Below are 21870 nucleotides of genomic sequence, written 5' to 3'. Positions count from 1 at the left end.
TTTTGCAGATGATGACCTTCTGTATGTTTGTGAACTTGAACTCTCAGCAGGGCAGTTTGCTAACACCCAAACCAGATGGGTTGTAGAAACCAACAATGACTTTAAATGAACGGCTGATAAAACATTATAAACTCAAATACATTCCCTAATCTCTACAGATCTGCTGAAATCCGTCTTTGAATAAGTTACCTGTCTGCTGTACATGAAGCATTAGATTTAAGATCAAACTGTATAACACTGTATGGGCAGGTTTTTGCCAAATATCAATTTTTATGTGTGAATTCAGTATTCTCTTGATTCCTTGACTAACCTTTAAGCAGAAGTTCAGCAGTGTGGGATTCATGCTGAGCCAAGAAGCTACAAATTCACATGAAACATCCACAGACATGATGTCCTGAGGAGCTTTCTGGCCACCGATGAAGGCGCGGCATATCAATCTCTCCCGTACCACCTGAGACGTCAGGAACATGAAAACGGATCAAGTAGACTCACAGCTGTTCTAATCAACACACTGACAGTGTTTGTAAAATTCACTTGTGTGCCTGTAAGCAAACTGTCTCACCTTTGGAGTGTCTGAATATCCTGTCAGCACCGTGTGAACAGAGGAGCCTGGGAGAATTTCCACACGAGGGGGGCTGAGGCTGAACACTGGCTTCAGAATTGTGGATGTGTTATGTTGTTTTCTGCCCTTATTGGATAAAGGAGAGTTGTCAGTTCTCCAGTACACCTCGTGTTTCCTCTGGCCGAGGTTGGTCAGTTTGAAGTGATACTCGAATGACCCAGGGCTAGAAGGAGAAACAGACCGGTGTGGGATAGAGTCAGCACATTATCTTCAGCTCTACGTCATCATATCACTGTTACCATGGGTGTGATCACTTTTACGATACCTGCACTGTGTGCCGAAGTCAATGCTGGGTGCAAAAGGCTTGTCACTGACAATGGAAGTGCCAGTACCGGTGGCAGACAGAAAGATAGTCTGTGTTGGACTGTTAAGGATGGATAACTCCAATCTGTCCTCAACAAGAATGGTATCCCTCAGGTGTGCCACCACCCTGAGCACCAGCTTGCTCATTGGAGGCATAGACCCCTCATTGGGCTCAACACGCCACAACGACATGTCAGCGCTCTGGGGACACAGAAACACCAACACAACTCCATTTTTGAGCCAAACATGTATCACTGACAAGGTCATTCCCATGTTGACATTAAGCAAAAGAGAAATACTTTTCTTTTTCTTCAGAACTGATCAAACTTTGACTTGTAAAAGCAGTCGATATATCAGTTTGAACCCAAGCACAAAAAGTTATTGAACTTGTCAGCTGACAAGTAAGAATTGACAATGACTTAAGAGTAAAAGATGAAATATACTGTAGTTAACATATGGGGAACATGTTTTTGGTGCGTGACGACTGAAAGCAGTTGAGCCATTATTTTATGAGTGAGAAATTCCTGTTGAAATGAAAGTTGAATTGTAAATTTAAGTTTTGTAAACAAAATGATCTTTTGTGCATAAAACCCTAAACATGAACATTCCAAGATGAGCATCACTGAATCAAACCATCAGACAGGTTCATAAACAGGGAGAACACCCCTTGTTCTTCTGGAGTGTGGTGTAAATCTAACTCCCAAATACGTAATTACTGTATTTCTAGAGCTATCAATGCAAACTTAGCTTATTTCGCACATATCGAATTTTAAGTTCATCATTAATTTGTGTGTTCAGACCATGCGAGCAGTAAAGTGGGCAGGAATAGTCGACTCGTTTGACAGGGGCAGGACTCGAGTATGATCCATCAGAACCTGGATTGGGCCAAAGTTCAGGCTTTGGCACGGAACACAGACTACTGGTCCCTGTCCGATACATGACAAGACCGCCTCCTGGAAAACGCAGAAATATGATTAGACATAATTTTACAATGCAAGTCAGAGAAAAACACTGCATGTGTATTCAGACTTAATCTAAATATTCACTTAGAGAAGCTTCTACTCACCAGGGGTGGCTTTAAACAACCAAACACGTGAATGAGCAGAGTCTGATACAGTTGTCCGAGTTTCTTTGCCAACAAAATCACTGGAACCTCCACTGAACTTTCAGGATAAATCACTCCTCTTGGTCTGGAAAATCCACACTCTAGGGCGAAAGTATCCTCGGGCTCCTGAAGCACGTCACAGAGATGAAACGGGATGTTTAAATGGAAGCAGACTAAACCTGCTTTGACCATTGAATACACATGGAGACACAAAAGCACACATACACACACACCCTAAACTGCGATCATCTAGTTTACCTGGTCAAGCACGGCGTAGCAGGCAGTCACTTTTCCGCTGTTGGTTAATCGTAAGCTGTGTTCATATTTCTGATCCAGGAAACAAGTTCCAAAATAAAGCACTGGAGTCTCCACCACAATATCAGGAACAACACATCTGATCAGAAGGAGAAATAATGGGAGGGAAGAGGTGGAAACATTCACTAGTGATGGATGAATAGCAGCAGAAAGAAACCTACACAATGCCAGTTGGATTCTACTCAATAGAAATGATTCACACTACTGCTGTTCGCCAGGGAGCTCAGACGCTAATGTCCTTTTTAGACCGATGTGTCAGGCTGAATTTTAAAATATTATAATGCAAATAGCTCCGCAAGTGCGCTGGCGTCACGCCAAGAGTTTCCCCCACCTCACGCTCTCAGTCAGCTGGGACCCGTGACCCGCCACAGCGGATGAAGCGGTTGTGAAAATGAATGAGTGAATATAATGCAAATAAATTTAAAAATATTAAACAAATGTACCACAAATTTAATCAACACCTGTACGGAGGCTCATCTGGACATCCAGCAGACATTACTGCCAGAAAAATGTAGATCTTCATCCTAACACTTAATGTTTTTTTTAATTTAATATAATTTAGTAATCCCCAAAGGGAAATTAAATGAAGTTAGTCAAATCCAATCCAATCACATGCATATGTTAGAGTGTACAGGCCCTGGACACACACAAACACAGGGGGCCTGTATGCATGCAGGGGGGGTAGAGTGGCGGGCAGCTCCTTCCTGGTGCGCCCCAAATGAGCAACTTGTAAGGGGGACGGCGCCTTGCTCAAGGGCGCCTCGGCAGTGCTCCGGAGGTGAGCTGACACCTCCCACTGTCAGCTCACCTCCGGGTGTTTTTGGGGCGGGAGCGGGAATCGAACCGCCGACCTCAGATCATTGGACGACCCGCTCTACCGCTGAGCAACTGCCGCCCCAAAAATGGTGGTAGGATGAAAATACGAGATGAACCTTTAATTTAATACATCACACATCAATACACCATTTAATATGATTTACCGTCCTTTTGTGTTTCACCTTATATTTTGTGTTGTACTGCTTGTGTTGTACTACCTGTGTTGTACTGCTTGTGTTGTACTACTTGTTGTACTGCCTGTTGTACTGCCTGTTGTACTGCCTGTTGTACTGCCTGTCTACCGTGGGTCAGAGAGGACTGCAATTTCATCTGTGCTGCATGTCGTGCATGTACGGTACATTTGACAATAAAGTTGACTTTGACATGTGACACTCATGTGACAGGAATATGTGATATTCAATTCGATTTGGATATTGATTAATTCTTTTTCAGTTCATCACGTTTTTATGAATCATGTTTTCAAGAGGGAAAAGATCCCACAGCGTGACGGCAACAGCAAAAATAAGTTAGCAGCTGACAAAATGATGTGTTCGGGCCTTAAATGGCAAATATACTGACATGACTTTGCTGATCTAGCTGTAAATGAATATCTGTGTCATAACACAGGATAGTGTGTGTATGTTCGCATCACGTAAATGTGTCTAACCTGGCATTGATCGGCAGAGTCATGATCTCCTCCCCAACACCTTCAATATCAATGGCCAAGGCATTCCTGTACGTCCCCACTGTGTTGGAACACAGAGTCACCTGGAAACACAACGCACGCATACAAAGTTCAATTCAGCTTCAATGGTTGGAAACATGAAAGTAGTGTAGATGTATTTTATGTGAGGAGCCTCACTGTCTGACACCAATGAGGCTGCAGACGACCTGAAGAAATCCCTTAGTATTTAGAGCAGGATTGTACATTTCCTTTGTTCAGTAATGAGGTCATTGCCACTTTTATGAAATGGAGATATAATGCATAATCAACTACAAAATTCTGACTTTCTGTGTGCTCCATTCTTGTAAGTTTCGTGTACCTTAATGGTGACATCTGACAAACAAGGCAAAGTTCCTGAAGACGGACTGATGGTGAACTCCACAGGCCGTTCAGCAACAGCTTGATGGTTGTTTATGGGCACGTCACACAACAGATTATGCCAGGTAGCACTGGAAGAGCCCAAGCCATCATTCAAGATGCGTAGGTTAAAGGTCATAGGCACATAGGATGTATTGGAGAGGGAAAATATGACTGTTCTCGCGAAACCTGGAAAAAGAAAGGCAGCATAAAAGAAATCCAGAATGAGAAAGGACAGGCTGAAGAGTAGACACTCAACTGAATTTTGACCTTCTGTTAAGTATTTGTTATGCAGTTAGAAAAATGAGGTATGAATGAGGCGCATCCACCTCGATAAGCCTCTCACCGTAACCTAAATCTCCAAAATCCAACTCTGAAACGTTGAATTCGAAAGTGGGACAAATGACGTGACCCCTGAAAGTAAAGAGGAAGATGTAAATAAGAGGCCTTGGAAATAACAAGACAAATTCATTATGGTTGTAGACCTAGGGGGTAGTTGGAGAGTGCAAATATCGGTTTACCCATTATAAGCACAGCTTTGCCTACAGTCTGATCTAATGTTCACAGTAAGTTACATTTTATGTGAGCCAAATTAATGTAGCCATCAGAGATGAACTGATCTGGTCCTAATTACCAGCCCAATCTACTGGATTGTTTCTTGGGCCATATTCTCCCTCTCAAGGTTTCTTAAAATCTATTGCTCACTTATCATATACAGTATTTTACGCACTACAAGGCGCACCTAAAAGCCTTTAAATTAATCATAACCTACAGAACTCAGATGAGTTTTCAGCTCTCAGCTCTAACCTCGACTTCCACGCTGTTGCCTATCTGGTCAGCAGTCCAGACAGAATACACAAGTCTAAGCTGCCCCACACACACACACACACACACACACACACACACACACACTGTTACATGATGTTTCAGGTACCAACCATATTTGCGCATCAATTGTAGCATGCCAGGCAACTTTGGTTAGCAGTGACTTGGCTCTTGAAATTTTAGAACAGCCTGCAGAGTTGTGAATGCTATCCCTTTAGCGCAGTTCAATCTAGTGGATGCATAACACAGCCACAGCCACTACAGTAGATTATATTCTATGTGCCTTATAATGCAGTGCGCCCTATTCTGGTGAAAACAGTTTTAAAATAGGATATTCATTGAAAGTGTGCCTTATAATCCAGTGCGCCTTGTAGTGTGGAAAATACTGTATTCCTACTAACATGGAGACAAAATTGAATTGCTGTGACTCTCCTGGGAAGTGTTAATATTAAACAACACTGTCAGTGCTTTTTGAAGGGTTTTAAATGACTAAAGTAAACCTGGATGTTCCAGTATTTGAGTTTACCTCAAAGTCATGGTTGTGACTGCAGGCTGTCCTCTCACACTTAGCACCAAATCCTCAGAGAAATCTCCCACTGTGCCACTTCGGAAGGTGATATCCACAATGTAGCTACCCCCAGGTGGAACGACACCATGATCAGGTTTCAAAGAGAAACATTGGCCAAAACTCGTGTCGGGAAGTAACAACCTGAAAGGGGCATCGATCAGACCTCTGTTGTAGAGTTTCACCTGGAAAGAATATTTCACAGCACAATCAATGCTAAATACACAATATGCAACATATGCACAAAATGCAAATCTGCTCATTGGAAATATTCTATATTTAACTGGTTGTAGCTTCTCCTGCAGTGTGCTGTATTTTAGTAGTCTGGAGGTTATAGAAGCAGGCTAGTACCTGAAAGTCGAATTCAGTTACAACCTCTCCCCACAGTCAATAATTACAAAATAAGAATAAATGATTTACTCAAATCAGAACTGAAAAGTGACTTAAAATTTATTTTAAAATTTAAATGTTTTAAAAATAAAATAAAATTCTAAAATTTTTATTTGAAGGAAGGGTTTTAACCCTTCCTTCACCAACATTCAATTCCATAGAATTTATTTTCTTTTGAAGATCATGGTTTTCCAATAAAGCTAAATCTAAAGTACTGAGACTTCTCACCATAACCAGTTTATCAAAACAAGAAGGTAGTCTTGACACCCAACTGGACATCCAGTGGGCCCAACAGGTCTGCTTTACATCCAGGACTACGTATCTTGTGCTATACAAGTGGAGACTTTGGAGGGGGACTGTTAGCTTGTAGTTTCTTTTCCTTTCAGCTTTTCCCTTCAGGGGTCGCCACAGCGATTCAATTGCCTCCATCTAACCCTGTCTTCTCATCCTCTTCTCTCACACCAACTACCTTCATGTCCTCTTTCACTACATCCATAAACCTCCTCTTTGGTCTTCCTCTAGGCCTCCTGCCTGGCAGTTCAAGACTCAGCATCCTTCTACCAATATATTCACTATCTCTCCTCTGGACATGTCCAAACCATCTCAGTCTGGCCTCTCTGACTTTATCTCCAGAACCTCTAACATGTGCTGTCCCTCTGATGTACTCATTCCTGATCCTATCCATCCTGGTCACTCCCAGAGAGAACCTCAGCATCTTCATCTCTGCTACCTCCAGCTCTGTCTCCTGTCTTTTCCTCAGTGACACTGTCTCTAGACCAAACAACATCGCTGGTCTCACCACAGTTTTGTACACCTTTCCTTTCATTTTAGCTGAAACTCTTCTATCACACATCACACCTGACACTTTCCTCCACCCGTTCCATCCTACCTGGACACGCTTCTTCACCTCTTTTCCACACTCTCCATTGCTCTGGACTGTTGAGCCTAAGTACTTCAGATCCTCCACCTTCTTGATCTCTTCTCCCTGTAACCTCACTCTTCCACTTGGGTCCCTCTCATTCACACACATGTACTCTGTCTTACTGCGGCTAACCTTCATTCCTCTCCTTTCCAGGACAAACCTCCACCTCTCTAGCTTCTCCTCCACCTGTTCCCTGCTCTCACTACAGATCACAATGTCATCTGCAAACATCATAGTCCATGGAGATTCCTGTCTAACCTCGTCTGTCAGCCTGTCCATCACCATAGCAACAAGAAGGGGCTCAGAGCGGATCCCTGGTGCAGTCCCACCTCCACCTTGAACTCCTCTGTCACACCTACACACACCTCACCACTGTCTGACAGTCCTCATACATGTCCTGCACCGTTCTAACATACTTCTCTGCCACTCCAGACTTCCTCATACAATACCACAGTTCCTCTCTGGACACCCTGTCATCAGCTTTCTCCAGATCTACAAAAACACAATGCAGCTCCCTCTGGCCTTCTCTGTACTTCTCTATCAACATCCTCAAAGCAAATACTGCATCTGTAGTACTCTTTTTTGGCATGAAACCATACTGCTGCTCACAAATGCTCACTTCTGCCCTTAGTCTAGCTTCAATTATTCTTTCCCATAACTTCATTGTATGGCTCATCAGCTTTATTCCTCTGTAGTTGCCACAACTCTGCACATCTCCCTTGTTCTTAAAAATGGGCACCAGCACACTTCTCCTCCATTCCTCAGGCATCTTCTCACTATCTAAGATCCTGTTGAACAACCCAGTCAGAAACTCTACTGCCACCTCTCCTAGACACTTCCAAACCTCTACAGGTATATCATCAGGACCGACTGCCTTTCCACTCTTCATCCTCTTCAATGCCCTCCTCACTTCATCCTGACTAATCTTTGCTACTTCCTGGTCCACAAGTCACCTCTTCTAGTCTTTGTTCTCTCTCATTTTCCATGTTCATCAACTCATCACATCCTTCCCATCTCTGTCTCTCTGTCTTGCCAACCTGTATAGATCAGTCTCTCCCTCCTTACTGTCCAACCTAGCATACAAGTCATCATAAGCTTCTTGTTTGGCCTTTGCTACCTCTACCTTCACCTTACGCTGCATCTCCCTGTACTCCTGTCTACTCTCCTCAGTCCTCTCAGTGTCCCACTTCCTCTTGGCTAACCTCTTTCTCTGTATACACTCCTGTACCTCCTCATTCCACCACCAAGTCTCCTTATCTACTTTCCTTCCAGATGACACACCAAGTACTCTCCTACCTGTCTCCCTGATCACATTAGCTGTAGGTGTCCAGTCATCTGGAAGCACCTCCTGACCACCCAGAGCCTGTCTTAACTCCTTCCTAAGAGTCCAACACTTTCTTTTTCACCTTCCACCATTTCGTCCTCTGCTCTGTCTTTGCCCTCTTCATCTTCCTCACCACCAGAGTCATCCTACACACCACCATCCTATGCTGTTTGGCTACACTCTCACCTACCACTACTTTACAGTCACTGATCTCCTTCAGGTTACACAGTCTACACAAGATGTAGTCTACCTGTGTGCTCCTACCTCCAGTCTTATAGGTCAACCTATGTTCCTGCCTCTTCTGGAAGAAAGTATTCACTATAGCCATTTCCATCCTTTTTGCAGAGTCAACTACCATCTGTCCTTCTGCGTTCCTCTCCTAAATACCAAACCTGCCCATCACATCCTCATCAGAGTCTTTATTTGTCATGCTGACACACATTTTCACATTTGACAGTGCGAAATACGTCTCTGAAGGTCCCAGTAAGCCCGGTCGATAAATAAGATAAAAAAGATAAGTTAAGAAAAACAAGAGGAAAAAAGGGTTAAAATTTAAGATAAATAAGAAAGAGACAAGAGAAAAGTTAAGAATATGAGATATATAAAGGGAAAAGTGTAAATTGAAAAGTGTCTGAACAGTAAAAATTTATTTACAATGCAGCAGCTTAAGTATGTAGGTGCTCCATCCATTGCACCTGATGAAGCACCATATTGCACCAGATCCCCGTGTGTCTGTGGTGACACTCGGAGCGTCGTGAAGGTGACTACAGAGCACCACAGGATTTCAGCTGTCTAACAGCCTCTGGGAAGAAGCTGTTCCTCAGCCTGGTGGTCCTGGTGGTCCTGGTGGTCCTGGTGGTCCTGGTGGTCCTGGTGGTCCTGCTCCGGATGCTCCGTAGTCTCCTGCCTGAGGGGAGGGGTTGGAACAGACAGTGTGCTGGGTGGGTGGGGTCTGTCATGATGTGGGTGGCCCTCCTTCTACACCTACTTGTGTAGATTTCTGTGGTGGTAGGTAGGCCACCCCCTACAGTCCTCTGTGCAGCCTTCACCACCCTCTGCAGAGCTTTCCTGTCTGCTGCAGAGCAGCTGCCGTGCCACACAGTGATGTTGGTGGTGAGGATGCTCTCCACCGCTCCCCTGTAGAAAGCCTTCAGGACGGGACCCCCCAGTCCAGCACGCCTCAGCTTCCTGAGGAAGTAGAGCCGCTGGTGGGCCTTCCTGACCAGGTAGGAGGTGTTACAGCTCCAGGTGAGGTCCTCAGTGAGATGAACCCCCAAGTACCTGTAGCTGGAGACCACCTCCACAGATGCTGCTCCAATGTGCAGGGGGGGAGGGGAGTGTCTCTTCCTCCTGAAGTCCACCACCATCTCCTTGGTCTTCCCCAAGTTGATGCAGAGGTTGTTGTGTCTGCACCAGTGCACCAGGTGCTCCACCTCCTCTCTGTATCTGGACTCATCATCGTTCTGGATGCGTCCCACCACGACTGTGTCGTCTGTGAACTTTACTATATGACAGCTCGGGTGTTTTTCTGAGCAGTCATATGTCAGTAGGGTGAACAGGAGGGGGCTGAGCACACAGCCCTGTGGGGAGCTGAGGGCGATGGGGGAGGAGACGGTGTTGTTGACCCTGACAGTTGTGATCTGTCTGCCAGGAAGTCCAGGACCCAGTTCATTTTAGCTGAAAGAGGTGAAATCCAGGAAGAGCAGGTGGATGTAGGAGTCCTTGCTCTCCAGATGGGTCAGGGATGTGTGGACCACAGAGGAGATGGCGTCATCGGTGGAGCGGTTCCTCCTGTAGGCATATTGGTGGGGGTCCACCGTAATGTCTATGGAGTCCTTGATATGTGCCATGACCAGCTCCTCAAAGCACTTCATGACTATCGGGGTAAGGACCACCGGTCGATAGTCATTCAGCTCCTTCACCGAGTGGCCTTTGGGGACCAAGATGATGGTGATGGCAGCTGGGGACCGTTGCTAGCTGCACTGATGTGTTGAAGGTGTCTGTTAGCACCTCTGCTAGCTGGTGGGAACAGTCCTTCAGCCCCCTCCCTGGGACGCCGTCGGGCCTGCAGCCTTGCGAGGATTTATCTTTTGCAGGGTCCTCCTCACATCCTCTGTGGTCACACTGAGGGGTGTGTCGTCTGGGGGGGGGGTGTTAGTTTGGTGCTGGGGGGGGGGCTCCTCCAAGCAGGCATAAAACGTGTTGAGGGCATGTCGGGCCCTGTGCATTCCTGGTGTTAAAGTTAGTGATTTACTTGGTGCCCTTCCACATGCTCCGTGGGTCCCCTGAGGTCAGGTGACCCTGGATCTTTTGAGCATAAGTGGATTTGGCCTCCTTTATGCCCTTATCCAGAGCCCTCCTCGCTGCCCTTAGTGCCCCTGCCTCCCCCACCCTGAAGGCAGCATCCCTGGCCTTCAGCAGAGCTCTCACCTCTGCATTCAGCCAGGGCTTCTGGTTCAGGTAGACGGTGATCGTTCTGGTGTTGGTCACATCGTCCGCACACTTGGAGATGAACCCGAGGACAGAGGAAGTGTATTCCTCCAGGTTCACCTCTCCCCCCTGTGTGGCTGCCTCCCTGAACATCTGCCAGTCTGTGTGCTGGAAACAGTCCTGGAGCACCGGGGCCGCGTCCTGGGGCCACACAGTGACAGTTCTCCTCGTGGGTTTGAGGGATTTCACCCGGGGACGATATGCTGGGGCCATCAGGATGGAGATGTGGTCTGATAGGCCCAGGTGTGGTCGGGGGAGGGATCTGTATGCGCCGTGTAGGTTGGTGTATACACGGTCCAGCGTGCTGTCGTCCCCCCTGTGGGTACGGTGACATGCTGGTAAAAGCTGGGCAGTGTGTCCGTTAGTCTTACGTGGTTGAAGTCCCCTGCTACCACGTAAAACGCCTCCGGGTGCCTGGTCTGCAGTGAGCTGATGGTGTCGTGCAGCTCACGTAATGCTTCGTTTCCGTTAGCGTTAGCATTAGCACCCGGAGGGATATAAACAATGATGAACACCGCCGTGAACTCACGAGGCAGATAGTGCAGCTGGCATTTAACAGTCACGTGTTCTATCGCCTCGGAGCAGTAGCTCTTGACCAGTTCACTATTTGTGCACCAACCTATATTCACGTATACACACAGTCCTCCCCCGCCTTTTTTCCCGGATCGATGGTCCCGGTCCGCTCGGAACAGCTGTAATCCATCGATCTTGAAAGCAGAGTCCGGCATGCTGTTGTTTAGCCAGGTCTCTCAACTGTTTCCTCAACCTCTGTTTCCTGCACCAACATGTCCATTGAAGTCTGCACCAATGACAACTCTCACTTCTAGAGACTGTTAGCTAATGGTACTAATATAATCTAATATAATCTACACAATGTAAATTGGTGTGAGTGCGCTTAGCTAGCACCATCCAATCCAATACTAAATACGCCAATACTAAAGCTAACCCAAAACTCAAATCAATACAAATCAATCATCGCAAATAACGCACTGAAAATCTACTCTTAAGTGAGAGATGAAATGTTTGTGACGAGCAGAGATTGAACACAAAGATGTCTACAGTATAACACCCTCCTATACATCTCACCTCGCATATGGAGATGTACAGAAATACTTTATATACTTCACTCTTGTCAACTAGTACAAATCTTGGTCATTCTTTTTAACAAGTATCTTGGCTGACTGTGTGGGACAGAGGATATGGATATGCTCTGGACACACACATATCTTACCTGATGGCATTCCTCCTCTCCAATGAAGATATCTTTCATGTCCAACAGTTGGTATTCAAAGTGGAGGTTAGGTCCCATGCCCTTGCCGTTTATTCGGAGAGGTAACCGAGCCTCACAGCCTGAGAATAGATCCAGACAGAAAGATATGCACTGTCAGATTGAAACATGGGATCAAGTAAGATTAAGGCTGTTTCCAACCTTTGGTGTTTGAACCATGTTTGCATGTGGTCAATCGATTTTAAAACCAAATAGTTGATGAGGAGTTGTATTGTGAAAATACACCCGGGATGTGTGTTTCTTTTGGTACGATTTGACTTCACCAAACATTTAGCATGTACCCAATCATAGGCTCAGTCGAAGGCTTGCGAATCAAAGTCTTACCATTTTGCTCAGTTAAATGTATAGTAGGTGCTGACTTTTTGCTGTTAGGGTTAATACATGCACGGCATGTTACAATTTGCAAATGTGGTTGACACCTGAAAAAGCAGGTAACGGGGGGGGTACTTGTGTATTCTGAGCTGCTGACCAGATAGGCAACAGCATGGGGGTTGAGGTTACAGCTGAGAACTCATCTGAGAACTCATTTTCAATGAATGGCCTATTTTAAAACTTTTTTTCATATATAAGGCGCAGTGCATTAGAAGGCACACTGTCAGTTTTTGAGAACATTAAAGGCTTTTAGGTGTGCCTTATAGTGCAGAAAAGACTGTACAGTGCGCCCTCATTCTTCACGGTTGCATTCCAGGAACCACACACGATTGAGGAATCCGCTATCAAGATTGCGATGTGCTAATATGTTCAAACACAGCATGTATACAGGAGCTAAGACTGAGCTTAAATCAATCATAAACCATTTCTGGCGACTAAATATTCAATGAATCTTATCTTTTCTAGCTGGGCACTGACCTTCAACATCACAATAGATGGTCTGCTGGTACACTGTGGGCTCCTTGGGTTCAAAGACAACGTTCAAATTTGATGTGATTGTGGGCCAGACTTTCCCCTCCTGAGGAACGCACAGAAAGGAAGAGAGCCGAGGCATTACTTCATCACAAATGAATATGTCAGACATGAAAACACATGTTAAGGGACTGATTTGAGTTAACTGCATTCGTAGCATTCAGGATTTCACTTGAGTTGGAAGGAAGGGGAAGGACCTAAACCTACCGCTGGGAACACAGATAAGCATCCCTGAAGGAGGACCAGATGATGTTGTTGCATGGCCTGGTGTCGATGTTGCTGCAGGGCTTGGGACAGCCCTGGGATGTGATAGACAGCCATTGGGTCGGATTCACACTGAGAAATGAATGTATGTCTCTCTTTCTCCTCCAGGTGCTGGAGACTTGAACTATCCCTAGAGAAATGTAGGAGAAATGGAAGGTTAACGGGGGAAAGAGGTAAAGGATACAGAAAAGAGGTACCATAGAAAAAAAGTGATGGACACATGTTGAGGCAGTTTACCATATACAGGTACAGTAATCCCTCGTGGATTCGCACATCAACACGCGCAGCTTCACCTCATCGCTGATTTTTAGTAGGTAGTCACGTGATACAGTAAGCTCATTCTATTGGCTGATGGCATCTGGAAGCGCGCTCTGTTCTGTGAGTCTGAGACTTCCGCGAGACACAAAAGTGCCTTAAAAAGTCTATCAGAGTGTAGTTTAGTATCAGTATGGGGATGGTTCATAAATGTTAAATTACCGTAAATAATAAAGTAAATATACATTGTTATAGCGGGTGGTTCCTGGAACGTGTTAACCGCGAGGAACGAAGGATTACTGTACAAGCACATGGACCAGTGGGGGGTCTTTAACAGGTCATAAGAGAGTAATAAAATATCTATCAAAGCCACATCCTGTCCTGTGTGTCTAACCGTTTGTGCACACATCATACCTCAGGAAGCTCAGGACCTCCTCTTGCAGGCTGGGCCACGTGCTCCAAAAGTACTGAAGAGGAACGTCACCCTTGTTAGTGAGAGACACTCTCTCCACTACCATCTGTGTAAGTGCACACGGTTTAAATAGCACTGTGTGCGTGCTGAGGAGCACATTCACTTTTTTACAAGTCCCGGACAACTTGATGTAGACATCTTCACCTGGTTGGACAACATGAGAATCATGAGACCAGTGGCTGAGGGAGGAAACAGGTTCACCTTCACGCCGTCAGCCGACACACAACACAATAATGTGTTTAGAAGTAAGAGAAGACGAGCACTGGAGTGCCGACGGTTTTTAATCTGCGTTTGCCGGAGTTGATTGACCTTCTGCTATTACTGCATTTACATTCGCTAAGTCGTCATGTCAACATGAGAACACATTTCACATTGTCCAGAGGACACATACATAAACCCAACACAACTGCTCAAAAGAGCAGCAAAAAATTCTCGAAAGCACAAATAGCAATTAATTCAAGCTTTTATCAGCATTGTATGACATAAAATATAATATTAATGATTGAATGAAGGATGGATTTTTCATCACTTTAAAGCACTGGGCTTAGGAAAATATAGAAATAAAATAATTTATCTGTTTTGTTCTTGTTAATCTGATTTTTGATCCTTGACTGAGTTCTGTGGTTTTAATAACCTGACAAATATAACAGAGCAATAAGCAAACTTTTTTTGTTCTATGTAACTGTAATGTTTGTAACTTGAATAAGTAATGAATTCAGAGTTATTTAAAATTAAGGGGTAGTTACATTTATTTTACATTACATTGAGTTACATTTAGTCACATTTATTAGTTACATCTGGCCCTTTGAGGACAACTGTTATGCTGATGTGGACCTCAGTGAAAATGAGTTTGACCCCCCTGCTGTGAGGTCATGAGGTCACCTCAGACACGCAAAGGGAAGCTGAGCATTAATTCCAATGGATGACTGATGCTAACGTTATCAGTAGTCTTTTTAGTCACTGGACGTTTGTCATTAGCTTGCTTAAAGGTTCTTGTTTTCTTTATGTTAAGAGGTGTGGATTTCTCTAACCTGTGTCATAATGAATAATGAGGTCCTGGTTGTGGTCTCCTATGGTCTTGGGCTTGAAACTCACAGTTACCTGCATGCTCTCACCCACATTAAGGGCTCCGTCAGAGGGTGTCACTGAGAACGGCCTGGAACAAATCAGCAGACAACACAAATTCACCAGCTGCAATAAGAAGTATAAGATGTCAAAGCGTATTTTCTGAACAATAATGTTTTCTGTAAATATAAGTTGGATTTCTTACCAATGCTCTTTTAGCAAGTGTCATTATTAAATTTTAAAATACTAGCGGGGACCCATGGAAATTCCACGATAGAACAATAATATCAGACTTCATACCAAACATGTGAAAACAATGTATTGGTATTATATAAACCAAGCACACCCAAAGTAGTCAAAAATCAACGTGGTGCCATAACGACTGTGTAGGACTATTGGAAGAAAAACAATGCACACAAAACACAGTGGGGTAATGCTTTTTACACTTTTACACGTTCATTCATTCTTTCATCTTCTTGACCACTTCTGCTTTCGAGGGTCACGGGGGTTGCTGGAACGTATCCCAGCTGACGTATGGGCGAGAAGTGGGAGACGCTCCAAACACGACAAGCATAACTTTTAGGATAGATTCTATAGCTGAGGTGTTCAATTGGATAAATAATTCATGTTTGATCAGCAGTTTAATTTTAATTTTAAAAAATGTCTTCATTATTTCCCAGGGTTTTGTGCTCCAGAACATCTCAGAGCTACAAAGGTACAAAAATCTCTCGGTCCTGCTTTGACCTGCCCCCCTGCTGCACAATAAAATAAGAATCTTAATTCCCGTAAAGGCAGCTGAATCTTACCTCTGAGTCTCTAACTTGAAAATTGCTTTGGCCTTTCCTGTGTTGCGAACAAGGTGAGTTTTCTCCGTGAAGGATTTGAAAATACATGTTGGAAGACAGATTTCGTCATCACAGTCCAGAATTGCACGTGGTCCAATGGCTCGGACCCTGACGTCAAACCGCTGTCCTTTCTCTGTTTCAAATGGGATTCTGTGGTCGTAGTCCTACATGGACAAACACACGGACTATTTCAGACTCCAAACTCCATATATCTTTTACATTACTAAAGACACGTTGGTAAACAGACGTAAAGCAGAGGATTGTGTGGCACTGTGATGAAACAATGTGTTGATGTAAACTAATGACTCTGACTTATCAAATGATTTGCTTAAGATTCCCTTCTGTCTCCGGTACCGTGTTCTCCAGCGGTGTGAAGTAGACGGTGAAGGTAGCAAACATTCCTGATGCCACTTTGCTTCCATCGTTTGAGCCCGCCACATGGAAATATGGTGAATCCTGAAGCTCCAGCTTCAACCGCTGTGGAACCTTAAAGTTGAAAATATATAAATAAATACATAAATAAAATTAAATAAATATATAAATAAATAAGTACACATCATTTTGGTGAGCACACGTATTTATTCAAATCAAGTGTCTTGTATGCCTTGTGTTATAAATGTGAACAAACAGAAAAAACATTTACTGAGTACTAAACATAACTAAAGCTGCATCAAAATAAAAATAGATAATAGATAGATAAATATCAGCTCAGTACACGACAAAATAAAAAATGTCCACAGTAGACGAATGCAATACAGCTCTTATCCTTTATGCAGTGTTGACAGAATCTTAAATTAACCACTAAATAGTGTGCTGTTCACACGCTTACTGCTATTCCAGTCAGATTAGCATACTGAACAACATGTAAGTCATGAATTTCAGTGGCTGGGTTTGGATTATGACCAATTTATATTTGAAACTATTTACTCATTGATCATTCTTTTACACACCTTGTCATTGTTCAGAAGATGGATCTGTAATTGACAGGTCTGTCCAGGCGCAAAATTCTGGAAGACCAGCTCAGACGGGTAGGGCTGAAAAAGTGGCTTTTCCTTATTGATGGAGACACAAAACCCAATATAAAAACCAGCGAAAGCATGTCGATCACATAAAAACCCTACACAACACTCACATTTTCAAATTTTAACTTTTGTGCACTCAGGAACTGGATAAGATAGAAAGACGAGGGAGAAGGCCAGTGTGAGTAAGACCATAGATCATAGCTGGTGCTTTGATCCATGACAGTAGCCTCAAAGAGAGACCACATGAAAAGGGTTCATTCATTTGTGGGTTCCTCCGACCTACAGAAACATCTAGCTTAGGTAAATTGGTCAGCTCCCAATTGTCTACAGGTGTAAGTGTGTGCATGAGTGGTTGTTCATCTTTCATCTGGCCCAATGATGCACTGGGAACGAGTCCAGAACATATTCCCGCCTCATGCCCATAAGTCCGATGGCATAGGCTTCAACAACCCCCATGAAAGCAGTACAGAAAGTGAATGGATGAAAAAAGTTCTCCAATGGGGGCACATTGGATCATACATAACAATGATCACAGTAGAGAAAAGGTATCACGATGAGACCACGAGCAGATGGTAGGTGCATGGGGAGATGTTTAGCTTCAGAACACAATATCAAAGCAGAAGTCAATGTCAGTGATGTTTAATAGATGGGTGAATATTTGTCTGTGTCGTGGCATTTCTCTTTTATATGATCCTAGATAAGCCTATCCCATAACCTCGGAGGATCATTGGGACACCACAGACAACACACGGTTGTCATCATATATTGTGTCTAGGGTTAGTTTTAGGATTCTCCAACCTAAGCTTTTTAATATTACAGTAATCCCTCGTTACTCGCAGTTAATGCGTTCTAGGACCACCTGCAAAAAACGAAATACCGGGATATAGCGACATACTACTTATTTTATTATTTATGGTAAACGTTTATTTGCTTCTTTAATACACTGAAGTGTATTAAAGAAACACTTAAGCCATGCATCTTGAAGCGCGAATACGTGAGGGATCACTGTAATTTATGTTGAAACACTTAACTGTATTGAAACCTTTCAAAAGCTAATCATACAGACAAATGAAAACAGGATAGTGAAAGTCTAAAAACTGCCAAGTTACTGATGCATCAGTGATATTAGATAGAACCCTACTTTTTTGTTTTCCTTCTTGCACTTATCCTGCAGGATGAGGGGTGTGTACACCACCTCAGTTCTGGCGTAGCGCTGCTCAGAGGACAGCGACATGTTCTTGTTGTAAGTAGATGGAGTCATCTGCAAACAAAACAGAAGAGTGTATTATGTTATGCACTACTGACTCGTTTTCTGTTTCTATCCAGCAGTGATCAGGAACAACAATGTCGGTAAAGGTTCTCGCTCCATTCAGGTCATGGTAAATGGATTTGTGTGTTGAATCAAGTCAACTAGATATGGGAACAGCTTGAGGAGCTTGAGATTCAGGGTTTGGTTGTCACTTTGATAACATGTCTGATGTCAGAAGTTGTCACCTTTTGAGTCTCTTTAGATTGCAGGACTTTACACCTCATTAAAGCTGGGTTTGTTTTCTTGGATGACATTGTTACGGTTCTCTAAAGACTGATTGATGATGCCCGTAAAAAATTTGTGACATATATATAGAAGATCTTTGATGAACTAAAGAGCTTTGATGTGATCTACTGAGTTGATCAAAGCCACTTCTTTTTTCTTTTTTCATTCATGATCTTAGTGATGGACAAATGAAGCTTTTGTGAAGCATTGAATCACTTGAGCCAACTGGTCCGAAAATGGGTTCATTACTCGAAGTTTCAGTTATAGTGACCTCTCCTGGCGAAGTTCAAACCCTGCACTGCAGGTTAGTTTGACAAGAAGCTTTCAACTACACACACGCACAATCACCTCCTTTTTGCTTGGACTTAAAGTATCTTTTTTTTAAATTTTGATATACCCTAGACTGAATATTATATTCTATGCACTTATAATAACTGACAAATGTGTGGATTGTTGTTGAGGAGTGAATGCTTGTGCAACTATGGAAGGGCTGATAATTTGGGATGAGGGTGGTCAAAGATTTTTATTGAGATACATTACCTTTTCCACAGTATTTGGATTAATTAAGTCTGTTTCTTCTTTTAGTCACAGTTTCTCCACATTTGGAGAAGACTCGTTCACATGGAACAGATGAAGCCGGCATGCATAAAAAAAATTTCGCCAGTTTAAATAAGTTTGGGTATACATTCTGGTGGTTCTTCCAGTAATCCACAGGGTCTTCTGACCTGGCCAGCGGTGGTTCGGTCAGGTACCGCTGCACCTCCACAGTTGCGTCTGCAGTAGCCTCCTTGCCCTCCTTGCATCCAACGCATCTCGGTCTAGCGTTTCCCAAATGTTCCTATCTGAAAGACAAACACGACAACAATCATCAGCATTTTAACTTATTGGAAAAAAAATACTATCCATAATATTACTTGTGGATGTTAGATTTTCAGCAGATGCTGGTTGAGCCGATGTGGAGGGCTGTTCTTCAGAGACTGTGGGGAGGGTGGTTTTGTTTCTTATAGATTCGAAGCATTGTGCTGTCAGTCGCCTCACTGCTGCCTGGGCCTGTCCTTGATTGTAGAATCCAATAGTTTTAAATCTTGGATCCAGCAGCGTCGACATCGTCAGGGCCGTTTGGCTTTCCGCAGCCTCAAATTTATCTTGCATCAATGACACTAAGTTTTGTCCCAGTTGTTTCGCTGTTCCATGGGTTATTTTTCCCGTAGTGTCAAACAAATACAACATAAGCCTTTTTACCATTGGGATCACTTTGGACACTGACACTCTTGTCCTCAGAAAGTTCGACCGTTGCCTGGAAAAGGGGGGAAAGTAACTGGAGGCATGTTGCTGTCGTGTCATCCTCATCAGAAGATGACATCAGTTTTTAGTGTTGAGAGCTGCACCCACAGACTCTGTTCATATAAGCGTCGCAGCATGAGGAAGGTGCTGTTCCAGCGTGTGTCCACCTCCTGAATTTGTGTTTTGACAGGAATTCCCATCTGCTCTTGCACGTCTTTCAGTTTTTCTCTGGCTGTTGTGCTGGCGCTAAAGAGAGACACCACCTTCCGTGCCCTTGTGCGTAGTTCGTGGAGGCCAGGGGTTGAATCCAGAGACTTAACGACCAGATTCACAGAATGGGCAAAGCAAAGTGCATGTCTCAAGCATTCTGACAGAAGCAAGCATATTGGCTCCTGCGTCAGTCATAATTAAGGTCACTTTTCCCTCAAGGCTCCATTCCTCCATCAGAGATCTTGTAGCTGCACTGATGTTAGCTGCAGTATGTGCTTCAGGGAACGGCACCACTCCCAGGAGCACTGTGGCCAGCTTCATCGGGTCCTCCAGTAGTGGCAGGTCACTGCAAGACAGGCCTCCATGTTAATGGACGTCCACATATCAGCAGTGAGACTCACAGCCTCCACCCTCGCCATGACAGCCTTGGTCTTGGTCTCCTCCTCCTCATATTTCTGAAGCACCTTGCTCTTGAGAGCTCGCCTGGATGGAAGAACGTATGAGGGATCAAACAATCCCACAAACTCCTTGAAGCCACAGTCATCCACGATGGAAAAGGGCTGCGAGTCTTTCACCACCAGATTTACCAGAGCTTCATCCAGCTCTCGCTTCCGGTCCACTAGGACAGAAATGAAAAGTAAATGATTAAAATAATACCAGAAGATTGATGTGAAACTTCACTTAAGTTAAGCTGGCCTACGACTCATGAAACACAGCCAGACCACATTATGTTAGTGTGTCTAATAATATAATAATATAACCAACCTTGATTTGGGGTCCCCTGATTTCCAGCAGCTCCATGTTTGGCAGTGAAGTGTCTGATCATGGAGGAAGTATTCCCATGATACTTCAGCTCAGCAGAACACACCAACCAGACCTGGACAGAAAGTAATTTGTTAATAATAATAAAGTTTGACTCTATAAAGTTGTCACGTTAACAGCATAATTTATTATCATTAATCAATATACCCGGATGGTAGACCATAGCTATAGCTAGTTACTGTTAGACATGTAACTTCCTTCATTACAGATGTGACATTACACCTACCTTATCAGCAGAGATCAGAACGCAGTGTTCCCACATTTCAGAACGACCTGTCTCCCTGACTGGCTCCATAATGATCCAACGATCCAAAAAAACAACACAATAACAACAGCAACAGCAACTCTCCGACAAAAACCCACAAACGGTGCATTTTCCAGAGCGTATATGAAGGAGTTTAGGCGCTAACATTCAAACCTGTCACAGGTGAGGAGGCGGGTCAGTGAATGACCTCCTTGGACCTCGAACCAGTCAGGTGGTTCCTCAGGAAACAAAGCAGTTGCTGCTTTGGACGTCATTGTCACGTGTACCGAAGCTTCAGTGTCGAACTGCCATCACTGCATGATCTCCTTCGTCCGCTGTCGCGGGTCGCAGGGTGCTGGAGCCTCTCCCAGCAGGCACCAGAGTCTCTACCTGGTGGGAAGCTTTAAAACAGCCCCAAGTTACACCTGACGTCCAGTTAGCGTGTTCTGTATTATGAGGACAGACTACACGCATCAGAATGAGAAGATAGACAGGCACAGAGTGATAGAACAGTAAAGACATGAAGTATCCAAGTTCACAATTCAAAATGGAAAATATTATTCCAGAAAATTATTTTAGCAAATTATTTTTACGTGTCCATGTACCGGTTAAAAATTAGTCCCTGAAGTACAGCATGAAATCATAGCCTGTGGCGAATGTAAAATGAGTGTATAGTTCAAGCAAAATGTTGGGAGATTTACGTCATGTTTGTAAGTATGAGAATGAATATGAAGACCGTCTGAAAGAAGCCATTCACAGAAAAGTATGATTCGCAAAAGCTAAAAAAAATTACAGGAAGACACAAAAAGTTCAAAGGCCAAATTATAAAATCTCTCTCCTGCCCTCAACATGTTTCTGGATAGCGTCAGTTTTCATTGGAAAAATCCAGAAGGACGTGACCAAC

The 21870-nt window shown here is 43.9% G+C and overlaps 1 protein-coding gene across 1 annotated transcript in view; it reads right to left on the bottom strand.

Annotated features, from left to right (window-relative positions):
* LOC137593390 (hydrocephalus-inducing protein homolog) overlaps positions 1-18133 on the bottom strand; it is a 53685-nt gene extending 35552 nt beyond the window's left edge. Inside the window, 19 exon segments of the mRNA XM_068312053.1 lie at positions 311-451; positions 563-785; positions 888-1126; positions 1726-1878; positions 1992-2156; positions 2289-2424; positions 3829-3929; positions 4205-4431; positions 4589-4656; positions 5594-5817; positions 11990-12108; positions 12896-12995; positions 13157-13343; positions 13883-14084; positions 14972-15096; positions 15812-16014; positions 16205-16336; positions 16801-16902; positions 18014-18133. Of these exon segments, the coding sequence (XP_068168154.1) occupies positions 311-451; positions 563-785; positions 888-1126; positions 1726-1878; positions 1992-2156; positions 2289-2424; positions 3829-3929; positions 4205-4431; positions 4589-4656; positions 5594-5817; positions 11990-12108; positions 12896-12995; positions 13157-13343; positions 13883-14084; positions 14972-15096; positions 15812-16014; positions 16205-16336; positions 16801-16902; positions 18014-18133 (2967 nt within the window).
* Positions 18134-21870: the final 3737 nt, after the last annotated feature.

This window comes from Antennarius striatus, chromosome 4 (assembly GCF_040054535.1).
Source record: "Antennarius striatus isolate MH-2024 chromosome 4, ASM4005453v1, whole genome shotgun sequence".
Lineage (NCBI taxonomy): Eukaryota > Metazoa > Chordata > Actinopteri > Lophiiformes > Antennariidae > Antennarius > Antennarius striatus.
This window is presented reverse-complemented; position numbering and strand designations above follow the sequence as displayed.